Genomic DNA, 17,196 nt, shown 5'->3' with positions numbered 1-17,196 from the left:
AGTATGTATTCATACCAACTATAAAACACACCTTTTATTCATTAAAGAACAATTCCAATAGAAATGATACATTTTCTATTAAAATGCAATTTAAATAATGAATTTACACCCCTAATGCTAATGAATATCAGGTAAGCTTTACTAATACCTATATAGTATGTGCCTTAAGTGTTGTGTATATTGTGTTATTTGAGAAATATATTTGACAAAGAAACTTTTATATCCAATAATGACTTTATTGGTCAGTGCTGTGACCTGCGGAAACCCTGTACTTGAATGAAGCAAACTGTCCACACCAATAGGTTTTCCAGTATCCGTTGTAAATGCATTTGTCTGAACGATCCATTTTATGTCTTTTGTCTGTTTAGAGGAGATAGATACGATGCCCTACGTGCCTGCATCGGCGAAACCATGTGTCAAAAACTACACCAGCTGAAAGTGTTCATAGTAAGTATTTTTTGTCGGGGGTGGAGGGTGGGTCCTTAAACACTTGAACAGGTATTATAGCTCATTGTGGTATTTTTAGAGGAGGCTAACATGTACATTTTTCATTCAGGTTGGATGTGGTGCAATTGGCTGTGAAATGCTGAAGAATTTTGCACTTCTTGGCGTTGGTCTTGGCAGCAGCTCTGGAATGGTAGGAGTTTACTTCTCTGTTCAGTCATTCAAGGTGATTTATGCATCCCTTCTGTTTGTCTGTTGGCTCATACATGGGTATAATTTATTCTAGCAAATTGAATTTTCTTATACAGATTTGCTCAGAAACCCATACTTTCATTCTTTGTCAATGTGAATTGAAGAATAAGTGACAAGTTTATAAGTTCTTGTAAACATCTTGCCTGCTAAGGGATCTTTTTTAGCACTAGTGATATCATCTATAAAATCTGGGTATGTGGATTATGTTTGTTTGTCTAATTGTCTTTCTGGAAACTTGCTATGGATAACACAAGTTACATAATAATCATGATCTGTTTGTCTGCCTGTAGCTGTGTCGGGATGACTGTCACTGATGTGCATGTTTGTCAATATATTTAACACATTTTGTTTATGTATTTTATTAGTAGTATCTTGTTTTGGGTTTTTTTCAGATTGCTGTCACAGATCCAGATTTAATTGAAAAGTCTAACTTGAACAGGCAATTCCTTTTCAGACCTCATCATATACAGGTAATGTCTTAGAGTAGGTGAGGAAGTGGCAACACTCTCATTACTGCAAAATGTATCTTTTGTGTTTTGACGGCACCTGTCTAATGAGCTCAAACAGTCACATGAATAATGTGAGAGAGGCTTTTTTGAACACACCCCAGCTCAGTGTAACAAAACATAACAAAAAAGGTACAACATTATTGTGTGTAATCGATTTCTAATCTGGTAAAACGAAACAGCTCATTCCTATACATCTGATTGTCACCATAAAGGCTGAGGCTGGGATTAACCTTTTCAGTGGCCAAGATGAGATCCAGATGTTAATGTCTTCCCATGTGCCGATAACGAGACACTTCCACATGACTTATAAAGGTGATAGCAGTGTGTATTTAGAAAAGGAAGCCAGAGGCATATTTCAAGAAAACTGCCATTTCCTGGTTACTTTGGGCCTGGTTTTAATCGTGTTGGTAATCTCTTCCAGTGCTGTAAGTAATAGTTATGGCAGTGATTTAGGTATGGGGGATATTTTCTGCATCAGAAAACATTGACCCCGATTATAACCCTTATAGATGTATCAAAGAGATTTAATAAATCAACATAATTGTGATATAAATGATTGTATAAATGTTTCAATGGCAGAAATCAGGATTTGGCCGTGTGCTTTCTGAAACAGGAAATTTCATGTTAAAAACCTTAAGAATCTATTTGCTGATCTACAGCCTGAATTCCGTGTTTTTACTACAGGTGTTTTTTTTTTTTTTTTTTTTTTTAAATAATTTTCATGTTTCGCTGTAAAATTATTTAAAAGAACAATGTTGCCGTGTCATACAGAATACTTTGATAAAGTTACTTGATGTATTAGGTGATTTTTAACAATTTTCTAAACAGATTTTTTTGGTGCTTCTAAATTTAATGCATTTGAAAGGTAAGGGACAATTGTACTGGCTACAGTAGATCAAAGGAATTGCTAATGTCTACTGAAAGGTAAGTTAAGACCACCTAACTTATATCACTTGTGACTTGAGGCATATTCAAATCTTTGAAATCATAAAAGGCTAGTGAGTTACCCTGCTGAGCCACATATTGGAACTTCAGCTGCTTTAGTAAATGGAAACTATAGGCCCCATTTAGCAATGAATGCAAAGCAAATGTTATGAAAGGAATAAAACAATTAACATTATATAAATGTAGTAATAAACAGCTTAGTTGCATCTAGAATCAGTTTTATACTGTTAAAATGATTTTATTGCTTTATTCCTTTTAGAAAATGTGCTTTTGCACTTACACTTGTTGTAAAAAAAAAAAGAGCCAGACGTTATGACTCCAAAGTGTAAAAGGTAATAAACTGGAAAGGTTAGTCACAGTCCTAAGTGTCCTTTTTCCCATTTGCGTAATAATTTTGTCTATATAGACCAGTGGTTACCTAACCATGGAAATATTCTCTCCCAAATGACCCTGAGCAATATTTTTACATGAACAGTGCTGTTAGATGTAGGTTATTTTGAATGTAACACTTACTACCTTGATGCAACTGTGTTGTATGTTTTTCTAATATTAATTTCCCTTGCCCATACTAACAATTTGTACTATTGCACAGCAAAGGGGTGATGATTGTAACAACACAACATTGTAAGAACAACATTTTATACTTCAATGGAATCAGGATACCTAATGTCACAGGGGGCCGTAAGCCAAGAAAGAAACCCCTGCTTTAGATGATTCACTCATTTTGTCTTTTGGTACATCTTTGAAGTATTTGCTACTGTAATTTTTCTTGATGCAATGGAATATTTGTTTGCAGCAATACAGATACTATGAGCAGCATAGGGATTGCTAATGAATGAGAACATTTGCTTTTGCAGTGTTATTTGTGAAAACCAAACCCATGTTGTGGTGTTTTTTTTTTTTTTCTTTGGTATTTTAACAGAAACCTAAAAGCTGTACAGCTGCGGCTGCAACCTTGGAAATCAACCCACAGATAAAGATTGATGCCCATCTTAATAAAGTGTGTCCAGCCACTGAAAATATTTATAATGATGACTTCTACACTAGACTGGATGTCATCGTAACGGCACTTGATAATGTGGAAGCCCGGCGATATATTGACAGGTACTACACATAATCTAGTATTTAAAAAGAAACAGATCTGTTCTACGACAATTTTTATTAAATGTATATTCTCATTTTAAAACATGATATCTGGTACAAAATTATATTCTCAGAAAATCTGTTACACTAGGACTTCCTAGGTCATTTCACCTCAGCAATGTCTTCTTTGTCAAAGCATATTTTTATTTAAATCAGGTCAGTCAATAGGGGAAGCAAATGGTTGTAAAGAAGCCATGAAAGGGGTGTGGAAATGCAAAACCATTTAAAAACAGTTTTATTTAACTTAGGCCCTGTCCACACTTCATAACGATCTCAAGAACCGTACTCGAAACGGTTCTAATTAATGCAGCTCTAAGCGTCCACAATGAAGTACTGTTTCATGTTTAGTCTGGCTTAATGCGTACATGCACTATTAAAATAGTTTGGTTACAGTTCCTAGCAGCGCGATGAACAGTGGAGATTAATACGATAGTATCCCACCATGCACTGCATTTTATTTTAAAATAATGTGTCATGCCCCATATTAACAGAGGTTAATATTGCTAAAAAGAACTTGGTTCTCGAGTATGGTATTAAACGCTGCCTAGTGTAGACGCTGACCGTATTTAGCACTTTTAATCTGGTTTAAAGGCAACTAATATGGTTTAAAGGCATAGTGTGGACAGGGCCTTAGTGTTTTACTGTAACATGTTTCCTACATAACTACACATTTTTGAGTTCTCTAACAATTGGAAGAGCACAACAGTAATTACTTTAATTTACACTAGTTGATGCTTTCATTTAGGTGGCCAATATCTGTAGTAAAATGGCCTGCAATACCAGACTCTTGAAATCGGTGGCTTACATGCTCCTAGTCCATTCAATGAAAATGGTTCACCATGATTTTAGCGCTGATGTTATAGAACTGAAAATAAACAACAAGGTGCATGTTAACTTAGCATGGTGGTAAATGTTGAGTACAAAAATTAACAAATACCCATTTCACCAAAAGTCTGTATGAGAAATTAAATGTTGACTTGTTTCTTTATCTGTCTGTTAATTTTGCTTTTTTAACTCCATAGCCGGAGTGTGTCTAACCAGAGGCCTCTGCTGGACTCTGGGACTATGGGAACAAAAGGACACACTGAAGTAATTGTTCCAAATCTGACAGAATCCTACAACAGCCATGTAAGTTTGCAGGATCTCGTGGATGTGCTCTTCTGTATGTATCTAAAGAACTGGTCATCCAATTGTGATTAAACTTGGCATGGACATTTATTAACTTTTTAGAGTACTATGTCATTGAACATAGAGAGTATGCATTCTACTTTTATACACTTCTTGGTTCACAAATAAAAATGATGCTTTTGATGTAATACACTTTCAGTAGTTTTCTACTTTTTAAAATGTCTTAATGTTTTCTGTATGTCTGGGACATATTTTTAATGCAGATGTAGCCGTGGGCACTCTTATAATCTCTTAATTCTACTAATTTTTCTGAAGAGAGATCCCCCGGAAGAAGAAATTCCTTTCTGTACCTTGAAATCGTTCCCAGCAGTCATTGAACACACAATACAGTGGGCGAGAGATAAGGTAATCCTCATCTCTATTGCTTTGTTACAATCTTCAAATGCATTTTAAAAGACCGTTCATCTAAATTGCTCTTTTCTTTCTTTTAGTTTGAAAGTTCTTTTACACACAAGCCTTCAATCTATAACAAGTTTTGGCAGATCTATTCATCGGCAGAGGAGGTGCTGCAGGTAAGAATACAAATACAGTGGTAAAATGTTATGTCTAACCAGAGTAAAAAAATAGCTATGTATAGCTGTCTGGAGTTAGTGTTTCTTATAGCTTGCTTATGTTGTATCTTTGCTGTAACCTTGGCTGCTTGTATTAAATAAAGTACAACATAAGTGCCACTTCATTGTTAGTATGTTAGTTTAATAGTTAATGGGTACTAATGGATAAATGTTTTGTCTGCCCTAACACAAAAACAACATATGCCTTCTGTTACCAACTGGCAATCTCTTAAAGAGGAACATCGTATGGTTATGCAATATCACATTTATCTTAACCTAATGTATTTGACTTATTTAGAATCACTTAGTATATCTTTTGTTCTATTTAAAACGCCCATGTGACCTCTTTAGAGCCCATCAAAAGTATATCTGGTACACAACAGTATATCCATGAACTTGAAACATTCTGCCCCCAGTGGACATATAAAATACCACATCTCTACTGTGTAGTGCATGGGGGTAGGTTAATGAGATGATATAGATAGTTATATACAACAAGAATGGATTAGTTAAGATAACTGATATTTCATACCTGTATTTCTGAATTCTTTTTCCAGAGAATGCAGTCCAGAGAGAGCTTGGAGGGATCTTTTCAGGTTGTTAAATTACTCAGTAGAAGACCTACACACTGGTCACAATGCGTTACACTGGCAAGATTGAAATTTGAAAAATATTTTAAAAGAAAGGTAAGCTGTGTATTATCGTATGCTGTAATAAATGTAATATGCATTGATATTTTGGTCAAAAACATTTGCCTGCTAAGAACTTTGTTTTATCCCCTGCATGGGATGTTACATAACGTAAATATCCTCTAACTTGAATTACAGGCTGTTCAACTGCTGCATTCATTTCCTCTTGACACAAGGCTAAAAGATGGGAGTAAGTAAACACACCACATAAAAACCCATACAAAAGAAAAAGTAATTGAGAAACACATCTGTTGGTATGATGTTCCTTTTAAGGTTTTAATAGTGGTGGCTGGTGAGCTTTGGGGCAAGTGGGTGTAGCAGAAAAAAATCATTGAAATCATATTGATGATGAAAAAGTTTTTGCACGGATTCTTTCTTACCATTAGAATTCTACTGTGATTAATTAGCACTGTTATTATGGAACGTGCCACATGTTTTGCACACTGCCAATATAAATACAATTTTTGTTTTCACTTAGCAATTTAATCAGATAAAACATATATATTTATACCACTAGTGTGGGGTCATTTTTTATTCTCTCATTCGAGTGGGATAACACGCAGGGACTAGTTTCGAATATGTCTCTTTACATTATAATCCAGTGGCGTACTGTGATTCAGTAGTTCAAACAATACTGCCACCGCTATAATGTTTTTATAACAACTTAAAAATGTCTGAAATAATTTCAAATTTCTATTGTTTGATTTGAGAACGAGTTTAGTCAAGAAATGCCAGTTACTGACCCTGCGTCTGCTAATGGTTGAAAACAACAGAGTCTGCAAATTGACAGACTTGAGCTCAAGGTTCTAGCTAAAAAGACGGTTGCAAAGAAGCCATAAATAGGGTTCTAAATGAATCTGCGTACATTCAGTATCCTCTATTAATGTGCTCAATATACAATGTATGTCACTGAACAATACAGTTTAATGAATAAAAATGAAAACATATTTATAATTATATAAACTAAAGCAGTAAAACCTACGTCTAATGTATTTTTGCCCAGTGAAATTTAAGAGTTGCAAACTTCAATAGTTCCCTTGTTGAAGTCTGGTATCTCTTGGATCAGACATCATTGCCAGTGCGTCGATCCTGGTGCATCATGTTTGATACATCTCTCGAATTCCACTGTTGTCATGGGTATTGTCATGGGAAATGCTAGCACTAGCACCATGAAATATACAACCAAGCTATCTAGCACCATGAAATATACAACCAAGCTATCTTTCTTTGTTCAGCATTGGATATACTTGCATCCTCAATGGACTTTGTTGATGCTGCTGACAAACTCGGTGGTAACTCCCTCACATTGTTTCATCTAGAGAAAAGTATAAATAAAGAAATAATTGTTTGTTTACACAAAGCATTTGGTTAATAGGATTTTAAAAGCAATATTTAAATGTCAGGTTTAAAAATATATGGAAAATTAATTTTTTTATTAACAGGTTTATTTTGGCAATCTCCGAAAAGACCACCTTCTCCAATATCGTTTGACATGACTGATCCATTGTAAGTAACTGATTTTAATATAAACAATACCACATCCACGTATAACATTCACCTCTTCTACAATATAGCACCACAGGGTGTGTGTCCTTGTGGGATATCTCAATGCCTTATACAGTGGCTATGAGTTAATGTGAAATTAAAAACAACTAACAAAATTAGGTTTAGAGACCAGTGGTTGTGACGTCCCATAGCTCATTGATGGACCGTCCTTGCCTTTCTATAATAGCTGTTCTCTCTAAAACTGTAATGATGACCTTCCTGTCACCCTGAATGACCATTGACATGACATAGCAGCATTTACCACTTGTCCTATACTCTACATTAATTAGCACAAGGGGTTATTGAAAGAATCAGAGGGTATGTCACCAAAATGCTTGTTTTAAAGTGAGTACTAAACAGGTCTGTGAATTTCATTACTATTTTGCATTATTAACATTTATATTAAACCTGTAAACCTTTCTGTTTTATCAAGGCACTTTAATTTTATTGTGAGCGCAGCAAGACTGTTTGCATCAGTTTATAACATCTCATACACAGGAAAGGTAAGCTTTTGCATGTATTGCTCTGTTTTTATCTGAATCTTCGTTCAAGTGACGCAACCCTTGTATCCCATCAGGCATTATCTAAATATTTGAAAAAATATATATTAACTGATAATACTGTTGAAAATATTTAAGTAAGTATGAGGTCTTTCTATCTTATGATCGGTTTCACTGGGGATTTTGGTAAAATGATTGTTTTTTTTAATTACCAATTTGAATTTCACATGAGAACAATATGGACTTTGTTAGCAGTGGCTTAATGTTCTGCAGAGCATTTGGGCATTAACAATTACATTTCCTTTCATGTGACATCTGTATTATACTGTTACACAGTCTAGACTTTTCCTTTTGATTCCTATAAGAAGTACCTTTCTGATTCCCAAAGACACCCTGGCTCTATGTGGCTTTTATTTCTTCAACAGGACTTGTCACATGAAACCATCTTTCAAATAGTTTCAGATGTAAAGATTCCAGAATACAAGCCTTCTGAAAAAGTAGGTATTCATTATGATTTTATAATTAATGGTGTTAGTAGTTTCAATATTTATTACACTTCAGACTTTTTTGTGAACTTGGACTCTACAGTTTATTTAAAAAAGGCCTACTTTAAAAAGCTGTGTTAGATTACCAGTTAAGAGATGTTTAAACTGATGGACTGTAGTGCAATATCAAATTAAAACAAATATATGAATCTACTGTTTTTGGCATTCTTATATTAATTATTTTCTGCTTTATAATAATGACTGTTTGGAGCCCAAGCCGATTTGTGATTTTTGGAACATTTGATGCCTGAACCTTTGTTGACTGGGTGTGATTCTTGTTCTTCGTTATACCTGTGGGTTAAAAGGTGTTTCTGCCAAGCCCGTAGGAAGCATTTTGAAAGTCTCACGGCCGTACCACATGTCAATAGCGATAATGTAATTGAATGTGGTCACTTTTACAAAAAAAACACTCTAAATACTGGTATTTATACGCAAGCAAATAAAACACAATGAGAGAAATGTGTCCATGAATTGGTTTTAAATTCAACAGAACATTCAAAATAGGTGTTAAAACGGAAGTTGTAAGACTGCATTGACAGTTCGCAGCTCCCGTCTTTCTGCAGCCTCCCTCAGTCCCCTGCCCGTAGTAGAACCTTGGCCATAAATGTCTTAATATAGGGGTCCCAAGTGGCTCACCTGGTAAAAGCACAGGCGCCGTAGTGGTTCCTACGACCCTGGTTTCTGCAATCAAGACCGCCAAGACTGGTGCATCGTTCAGTGATATACTTTCCAGTTACCATTGCTGGAACCCAAAATTATGCACAAGAGATTCATGAGAATAGCCACTATAGGCATGTTGTCCGAGTAAATGCAAAAATACCTAATAGGTAGGTGCTCAAACAGATGCATTTAACCTAGTGTAGTACCAGATAAAGGGGCCTGTACATACATATCCTCATTTCAATGTGAATTATGGGATTTTGTATTGTAAGTGGAACCGTAGAAATTTTCCTAAAACGAAAAAAGGTTTAAGTGGATTCAAATACCATACAGACCTACACCTTTAAGACAGGGCAATGACATGGAGGATGTCCAATTTTATTAGAGGGGGGTTGAAAAGCTTTTGCGAAATGCTTTTTAAAAAACTTTTCCTCCAGAAGATTGAAACAGATGAAAGTGCAAGGAAACCTGATCAGACCAAGCTGGCAGTGAGCAGTGAAGAAGAGAGGGAAGCCATCAGTCAGTTAGAAAAAGCCATCGCCGCGGCTGCAGTCACAAAAGGTACGGACATTGTTTTGTTTTGAGTAAAGCATTTCCTTATCAGACGCTTGCAGTAAAGATTTGTCATACTATGTGGATCTGTATTTTACATTTTTAATGTACATGTATACAGTGTATAAACACTGCTTGGCCACTTTAATTAGGACCTGCCTACTATTGCTTTTGGCAGTGTCCTGGTTCCCTTGATTATTCTTGAAGGCCAAACGAATGTGGTAGTGTTACATAAGCATCATTGCACATATAAAGACATTATATGAATGGCTTGAGGAGTGTGACTGAGATTCTAGGTGTCTTCCATAGCAACCACAGTCCCCAGCTCTCAATCTGTTGAGCCTGAACAATGCATTCGACATCAGAATCATTTGTCTTCCTCTCCGTCTTGTCGTGTCAAGGTTGTGATCACGTACATGTCCTAATAAAGGTGCCAGGTAGTGTATATTGTATTTAATGCTAAAGTTATATATTTTTTTACTCTTTGTGTTATCCTGTCAAACAAATGGTGTAAATGTCTGATCAATTGACCTGTAATATTGAAATCTATACTTACCCCCTCGTGTGCAACAGATCATCTCCAGATGACGCCAGTCTCCTTTGAGAAAGATGATGACAGAAATGGACACATAGACTTTATAACAGCTGCCTCCAACCTTCGAGCCAGGATGTACAACATAGAGGCAGCAGACAGACTAAAGACAAAGAGAATTGCTGGAAAGATAATCCCTGCCATAGCAACATCCACTGCAGCTGTGTCTGGATTGGTAAGAATGAAATATCTGCTAATTAGGAACACTGTTAATAAGGCATGTTTACAGTGTCTCTTATTGTTTTAAAAGATGCCATCTTGTGCTGTTTGGACAAGATGACCACAAAGCTGAGCAAAATGATTTGTTATAAGTGAAACCCTACACAGAGTATATACTTATAAATCACAAAAACTTAGATTACTAATACTAGCTATAAAAGAGTTTTTAGAGCAATGTCGTTCGTATTATGCGCAAGATGACATCTGTACACAGGGTAAGATGTACAGGATTTTAGACATACTATAACAATGCCAATAGGATGTAGGGTTCATCATAGTCAGCTGTTTAATGTTTAGTGACGGCAAAGTGTTTAAATCGAATTTGTGGGATACTTGACAACTATGCTAAAATCTGTAGCAAACTCAGTTTACATGTTATTTGAAGACAGAAATACATAATCTGCAAGGCAGATGGCCAAATAGAGCTTGACTGTGTAACCAAACATCACTATCACTTGTAAGAAGTCTGCTGTGGTAATCGGCGGAATAGCTTCTGTTGGTAATACTGTGCAGCAATCAAGTGTTTACTGGGGCACAGGCTTAGTTACTGTTGGGTATCACCGTACAACTGTGCATAATACACATTTGGTGCGAGTGCTCCTTTGTCTTGACCTGAGCACTCCCCATGCCACTCGGTCTCACTGCCATGTTCTTTTTCTGGGCACGAGATGTTAAAGTGTTACAGAACACCCTGCAAAGTTTACAATAAACATTTTACGTTACCTTTGCTGTGTCCTGTTTTGTCTGTATCAGTGTTATATTTTGTAAACATATTGCAAACCCATCACAGATCATAAATGAACTGGGCAATGTATTTCTCAACATATACTCATGAGCGTTCTCCAGGAGAAGTCTTCTAAGGATCGCAGTGTATTTAGGTCACGGTCCCCCCTGCAACAATGCTGGTTTTGTGTTCCAACAATACGCCACTCATTTATATCAGAGCACCAGCATCGTTTCAGGAGCATGAACTGGATACACTGTGATGTTATGAAGAAAAAATCTAAAACACTCCCACACACTGTATTTTGCCAAATGTCACTTTTTTATTCTTTAAAAGAAAATAGAAACTAACGTTTCATCACGAAAAAAATATATATATACAGTACTGTGCAAAAGTTTTAGGCTGGTGTGAAAAAATGCTGTAAAGTAAGAATGCTTTCAAAAATAGACATGTTAATAGTTTATATTTATCAATTAACAAAATGCAAAGTGAGTGAACAGAAGAAAAATCTACATCAAATCAATATTTGGTGTGACCACCCTTTGCCTTCAAAACAGCATCATTTCTTCTAGGTACACTTGCACACAGTTTTTGAAGGAACTCGGCAGGTAGGTTGGCCCAAACATCTTGGAGAACTAACCACAGTTCTTCTGTGGATTTAGGCAGCCTCAGTTGCTTCTCTCTCTTCATGTAATCCCAGACAGACTCGATGATGTTGAGATCAGGGCTCTGTGGGGGCCATACCATCACTTCCAGGACTCCTTGTTCTTCTTTACGCTGAAGATAGTTCTTAATGACTTAAGCTGTATGTTTGGGGTCGTTGTCATGCTGCAGAATAAATTTGGGGCCAATCAGATGCCTCCCTGATGGTATTGCATGATGGATAAGTATCTGCCTGTACTTCTCAGCATTGAGGAGACCATTAATTCTGACCAAATCCCCAACTCCATTTGCAGAAATGCAGCCCCAAACTTGCAAGGAACCTCCACCATGCTTCACTGTTGCCTGCAGACACTCATTCGTGTACCGCTCTCCAGCCCTTCGGCGAACAAACTGCCTTCTGCTACAGCCAAATATTTCAAATTTTGACTCATCAGTCCAGAGCACCTGCTGCCATTTTTCTGCACCCCAGTTCCTGTGTTTTCGTGCATAGTTGAGTCGCTTGGCCTTGTTTCCACGTCGGAGGTATGGCTTTTTGGCCGCAAGTCTTCCATGAAGGCCACTTCTGACCAGACTTCTCTGGACAGTAGATGGGTGTACCAGGGTCCCACTGTTTTCTGCCAATTCTGAGCTGATGGCACTGCTGGACATCTTCCGATTGCGAAGGGAAGGAAGCATGATGTGTCTTTCATCTGCTGCAGTAAGTTTCCTTGGCCGACCACTGCGTCTACGGTCCTCAACGTTGCCCATTTCTTTGTGCTTCTTCAAAAGAGCTTGGACAGCACATCTGGAAACCCCTGTCTGTCTTGAAATTTCTGCCTGGGAGAGACCTTGCTGATGCAGTATAAATACCTTGTGTCTTGTTGCTGTGCTCAGTCTTGCCATGGTGTATGACTTTTGACAGTAAACTGTCTTCAGCAACCTCACCTTGTTAGCTGAGTTTGACTGTTCCTCACCCAGTTATATTCCTCCTACACAGCTGTTTCTGTTTCAGTTAATGATTGTGTTTCAACCTACATATTGAATTGATGATCATTAGCACCTGTTTGGTATAATTGTTTAATCATACACCTGACTATATGCCTACAAAATCCCTGACTTTGTGCAAATGTACCTAGAAGAATTGATGCTGTTTTGAAGGCAAAGGGTGGTCACACCAAATATTGATTTGATGTAGATTTTTCTTCTGTTCACTCACTTTGCATTTAGTTAATTGATAAATATAATCTATTAACATGTCTATTTTTGAAAGCATTCTTACTTTACAGCATTTTTTCACACCCGCCTAAAACTTTTGCACAGTACTGTATATGTGTATATATATATATATATATATATATATATATATATATATATATATATATATATATATATATATTTCTCTTAGTGAATGTTCCCGAGAAAGTTGAGAAGAAAAAATTATTTACCTATGTTCTGTGAATTACAAAATATGAAAACAATGTGGGAATGTTGAACACAATGGTGTGATTATGGACAATGTGGGATACAGCAAAGGTAAAATAAGTAATTTATTGTAAACACTGCAGGACTTGATGAGAGTGGTATTTGTTCTTCACATTTGTTTCATTTCAGGTGGGACTTGAGCTGATAAAAGTCGTTGGAGGATGCAGTTTTGATTCTTTTAAAAACTGCTTTTTTAACCTAGCAATTCCAATCATTGTGTTTACTGAAACAGCTGAAGTGAAGAGAACACAGATACGGTAAGCACTTAATTTTCCATTTAAAAGCAAGTTGTCACGACTGATATACATTCAATGCTATAGCTAAATTGTATGTTCAGTTATGAACAAAAACGACTCGAAAGCAGTTGACAATAAATTATTTTCGTCCTACATCGGCCGCAGCCAAAATAAAGAAAAATGACAGCGAGAGTGAAGCAGAATTAGCACCTGAGAGATGTAGTAGGGGTTTGGGAGTTGAGAGAAGAAAAAAAAAAAACATACGGCTGAGTGGAAAAGGGATTCAGCTTCATTCAGTGGAATGCTACATAGAAGAATGTCTAACAGTCATGCAAGCAGATCGTTTATTCAGTGGTAGCTTTTGTTTATTGCACTTAGCAATAGATTTATGTATTTATTTATTGTGTTGGAGTGCCAACTATTTGCTGTGAGTGCATGCTCTGTTTGAAACAAAGTATGTTATTGAAAGAGAAGAATATCTATTATAAAACTAGAAATAAACACAGCAGTATTTAATTTACACAGTTAGTTAATTCACATTTTGTAACGTGAGACTAATTTACAGCTTTGAAAACCAGTCCCGTTGTGCAACATTGACATTTATGTATTTTTATAACAACATACCATTACATTTAACTCATGGTACCAAATATGTGCCCTGCTGTCTTGTGTTTTTATTTAGTTGTGTTTTGAGGTTAATTTTGCACAGCGGCTAAACATTAATCCAAAACATGCCTTTAATATAAGATGCTGTTTTAATTCTTGTTAAAAGATAGCACAGTAACTAAAACATAAGGCTTGGAAAATCCACTACAGAAACTAGGCTAAGTTTATTAATATTTATTTAGATTTTTGATTTTCATTTGTTTCAAGAGTTTAACATAGTTGCCTGTTTTTCAACAGAGATGGAATATCCTTTTCTATCTGGGACAGATGGACAATTTATGGGAAAGAAGATTTGACACTCTCAGATTTTATAAATGCTGTCAGGGTAAGAGCTGGATTTATACTGTATTCAAATGCCAACCCATAAAAGTCTGGAATGTTTGTAGTTAGTAGTTTTTACCTGATAATGTTAGAAAACAGATTTAGACTTTGTTTTGATTTTGCAGGAAAAATATGGGATCGAGCCCACAATGGTGGTACATGGAGTTAAAATGTTATATGTCCCAGTTATGCCAGGACACAACAAGAGACTAAAGATCACGTAAGTACAGAAGAGATGATGAAAATATTAACTATGTGAGACGATATAAAATGTAAATACTAATCAGTACTGATCTATAATCTGAACCATGCTACTGTTATTTATTTTTGTACAAAGGTTTATTACTGATTTTTTTTTTTTTTGATGAGATATTAATTGGTAGGAAAGTCAATGCATTTTTAGCTATGATTACAATTATTTGAGTATCAATCTTAACAGGGTCTACTGTACTTGCTAAATGCTCATTTAAGACGTTTAAATACTGCTAAAATAAAAACTGGGCTCAATTCAGCCAAAGCTTATTATCTTTTGATTTGAATGTATTTGTAACTAAAGAGACGCCATTACTTATTTAGGTGAATAACTTTTAGAAAGAAGACATTATAAAAATAAAAGAAATCAAATAGACATTTGTCAGGTGTGGTATCTGGTTTAACTTAAGATACTTAATGTCTTCTGTTTTAGTTTTTCTTTTTATTATAGGTGGTGGCACTTTCCTGAGGTGTTTTTTTTTTAAATATTACTTGCTCGAGAGAGGTGAACAGTCATTAATTTCATTTGTGAATTGAGACAGATTTAAACCTAGGTCTCCAAAGGTGAAAATGGATGGTTACAAAATTAGATTATTTTACATATTGGTACTCAGTAGGCATATTATGCAAATAGAGATAGAGCCCATATTTTTATATAATGTCTCAATCCTAAAATTCTAGGTGATGCAAAGCTTTTGGCCACAGCTGTATGTTATTAATGTACATTAAATCAAGACAGTGTATCAGGGGTAGGGATGGGAATTTCAAGTAATTTAGTGCTCGAGTAACACTAGAACCGCCGCGGTTATACTCGTACCTAAAACCGCTGCAGGCAATCATTATGACGGTACATTTAACATCAATATTAAAACGAAAGACAACTATCGGGTACAACTCAAAAGTTTTATTCAAGCACATCATATCAAACATCTGCATAGCCGAAACTCTGTATTTAAATGAACAATTAAACATAAAAGGGTTTATTTTTTAACTTACCACATATAAAGCACTACTTCATAAAATGAAAAACTATAATAAAATAAACATTTCCAAAGAAACTAGTGTGTAAACAGGTATATGTACATAAAGCACACACAGGGGTCCCGAACCACTGCTGTAACCCAGTCCCAATCAGGGGTGCCAATTCTGGTCCCTCAGGTCTGGATGCTTACTGGTCTTTGTTCTACTTATACCCTAAATTACTTAATTGAACCAATTTAACTTCCTTTAGGTTCAGCTAATAAGTCATTATTAAATGATCCCTATAAAACCTGGAGGACCCTAGCAGCCCTGGTGTACACAATGACACTTATTTAATACATGTGGAAATGTCAGGTATTTGATACAGTTCAAGTCTTCAATTTTCCTTTTATTGTTATAGGATGCAAAAACTCATCAAACCCTCCTCTGAGAAGAGATATGTCGACCTGACCGTGTCTTTCGCATCTGAAACGGATGGAGATGAAGACTTGCCAGGTCCTCCAGTGAGGTACTACTTCTGCCAAGACAACAACTGAACCACGTGTCAACCCGGCAGCCAAGGACCACTAGCATATAGACTGCAGTCTAGCATTCTTCTGTAAATACTTTTATATTTTACTGCATAGCTTTCTATGCAGCTGCCTTAATGTGTGTTTAACAACAGACTTGCTAAGTTACTCATTTATCGATTCACTTTGTAAATGGCTTGGTTCAAACTGTTCATCTTGAAAAATATTTAATTGTACTTTTAAGTGCAGTCTTTCACATTCATTGTATCTGAATCATCTGAACACCAAAGATTTTTAGAAATGTTGAACTGTGATCTCACATTAAACACTGAAAATTGAAAATGTGATATTTGTGTTTTTTTAATGTGAATGTTTTACTAGTGGCGATATCAGCTGATCATGGCAAGCATTGGTCTTATTTTCTTTGTTGATTTTATTTCTAGAAGCCACCCGTGTACATTATTTAATATGTTTTTTTGTTAATATGTTTTACAGGTTGGGATAAACCCTCACAACACATTGAATCAAAATAACTTTGTAATGATAATTAAGTGACGTAACATCATGAACATTAAGTGCCCACCACCTGGCAAACTGGATAATAAATTATATGAGGAGTTGTATTTTTCACTGCCCCTTTCCCCCAGGTCCTTGCATTGTGCTATAGCTTTTACCGAATTCAATTTTACATGACAAAAACCTATTATAAATATAACTATTTATATGACATCACTTGGAGAACCATCAAGTTCCTGTTTCCTTCTCATTGATTTGATCAAAGGTTTGCTCCACTTTGCTCGATGGTTTGCTAGCACCTTGGTATGAAAGGTTTGTATTTTTCCCATAATATATACTGCAATATGAACATGATTTGCCATCATTGGACTACAGGGATTATACCAGGGCTTCCCGAACACGGTCCTCGGGGCCCAGCCTCTTCTGGTTTTCGTTCTAACTGAGCACTCAATTTTCTTACTGGAACTTAGTTGAACTAATAATTTGCTTAATTAGACCTATTTTTTTCATCTCTTAAACAGTTGGATATATCA

At 35.9% G+C, this 17,196-nt stretch overlaps 1 protein-coding gene across 4 annotated transcripts in view; it reads left to right on the top strand.

Moving 5' to 3' along the window:
* The window catches only part of LOC117421264 (ubiquitin-like modifier-activating enzyme 6), a 43,879-nt gene extending 26,731 nt beyond the window's left edge, over window positions 1-17,148 (top strand). For 3 of the 4 annotated variants that reach the window (XM_034035426.3, XM_059032022.1, XM_059032024.1), the window contains exons 16-33: window positions 369-447; window positions 557-637; window positions 1,089-1,166; window positions 3,073-3,254; window positions 4,316-4,421; window positions 4,737-4,826; window positions 4,913-4,993; window positions 5,590-5,718; window positions 5,860-5,911; window positions 7,164-7,227; window positions 7,700-7,769; window positions 8,192-8,263; window positions 9,409-9,532; window positions 10,097-10,290; window positions 13,312-13,439; window positions 14,322-14,409; window positions 14,531-14,625; window positions 16,039-17,148. In XM_034035426.3, the coding sequence (XP_033891317.3) occupies window positions 369-447; window positions 557-637; window positions 1,089-1,166; window positions 3,073-3,254; window positions 4,316-4,421; window positions 4,737-4,826; window positions 4,913-4,993; window positions 5,590-5,718; window positions 5,860-5,911; window positions 7,164-7,227; window positions 7,700-7,769; window positions 8,192-8,263; window positions 9,409-9,532; window positions 10,097-10,290; window positions 13,312-13,439; window positions 14,322-14,409; window positions 14,531-14,625; window positions 16,039-16,174 (1,849 nt within the window). In that variant the 3' untranslated portion in view covers window positions 16,175-17,148. The remainder of the gene's footprint in view (window positions 1-368; window positions 448-556; window positions 638-1,088; window positions 1,167-3,072; window positions 3,255-4,315; window positions 4,422-4,736; window positions 4,827-4,912; window positions 4,994-5,589; window positions 5,719-5,859; window positions 5,912-7,163; window positions 7,228-7,699; window positions 7,770-8,191; window positions 8,264-9,408; window positions 9,533-10,096; window positions 10,291-13,311; window positions 13,440-14,321; window positions 14,410-14,530; window positions 14,626-16,038) is intronic. The other variant, XM_034035427.3, reaches the window with a different exon arrangement.
* Window positions 17,149-17,196: the final 48 nt, after the last annotated feature.

Source organism: Acipenser ruthenus, chromosome 1, assembly GCF_902713425.1.
Source record: "Acipenser ruthenus chromosome 1, fAciRut3.2 maternal haplotype, whole genome shotgun sequence".
Classification (NCBI taxonomy): domain Eukaryota; kingdom Metazoa; phylum Chordata; class Actinopteri; order Acipenseriformes; family Acipenseridae; genus Acipenser; species Acipenser ruthenus.
This window is presented reverse-complemented; position numbering and strand designations above follow the sequence as displayed.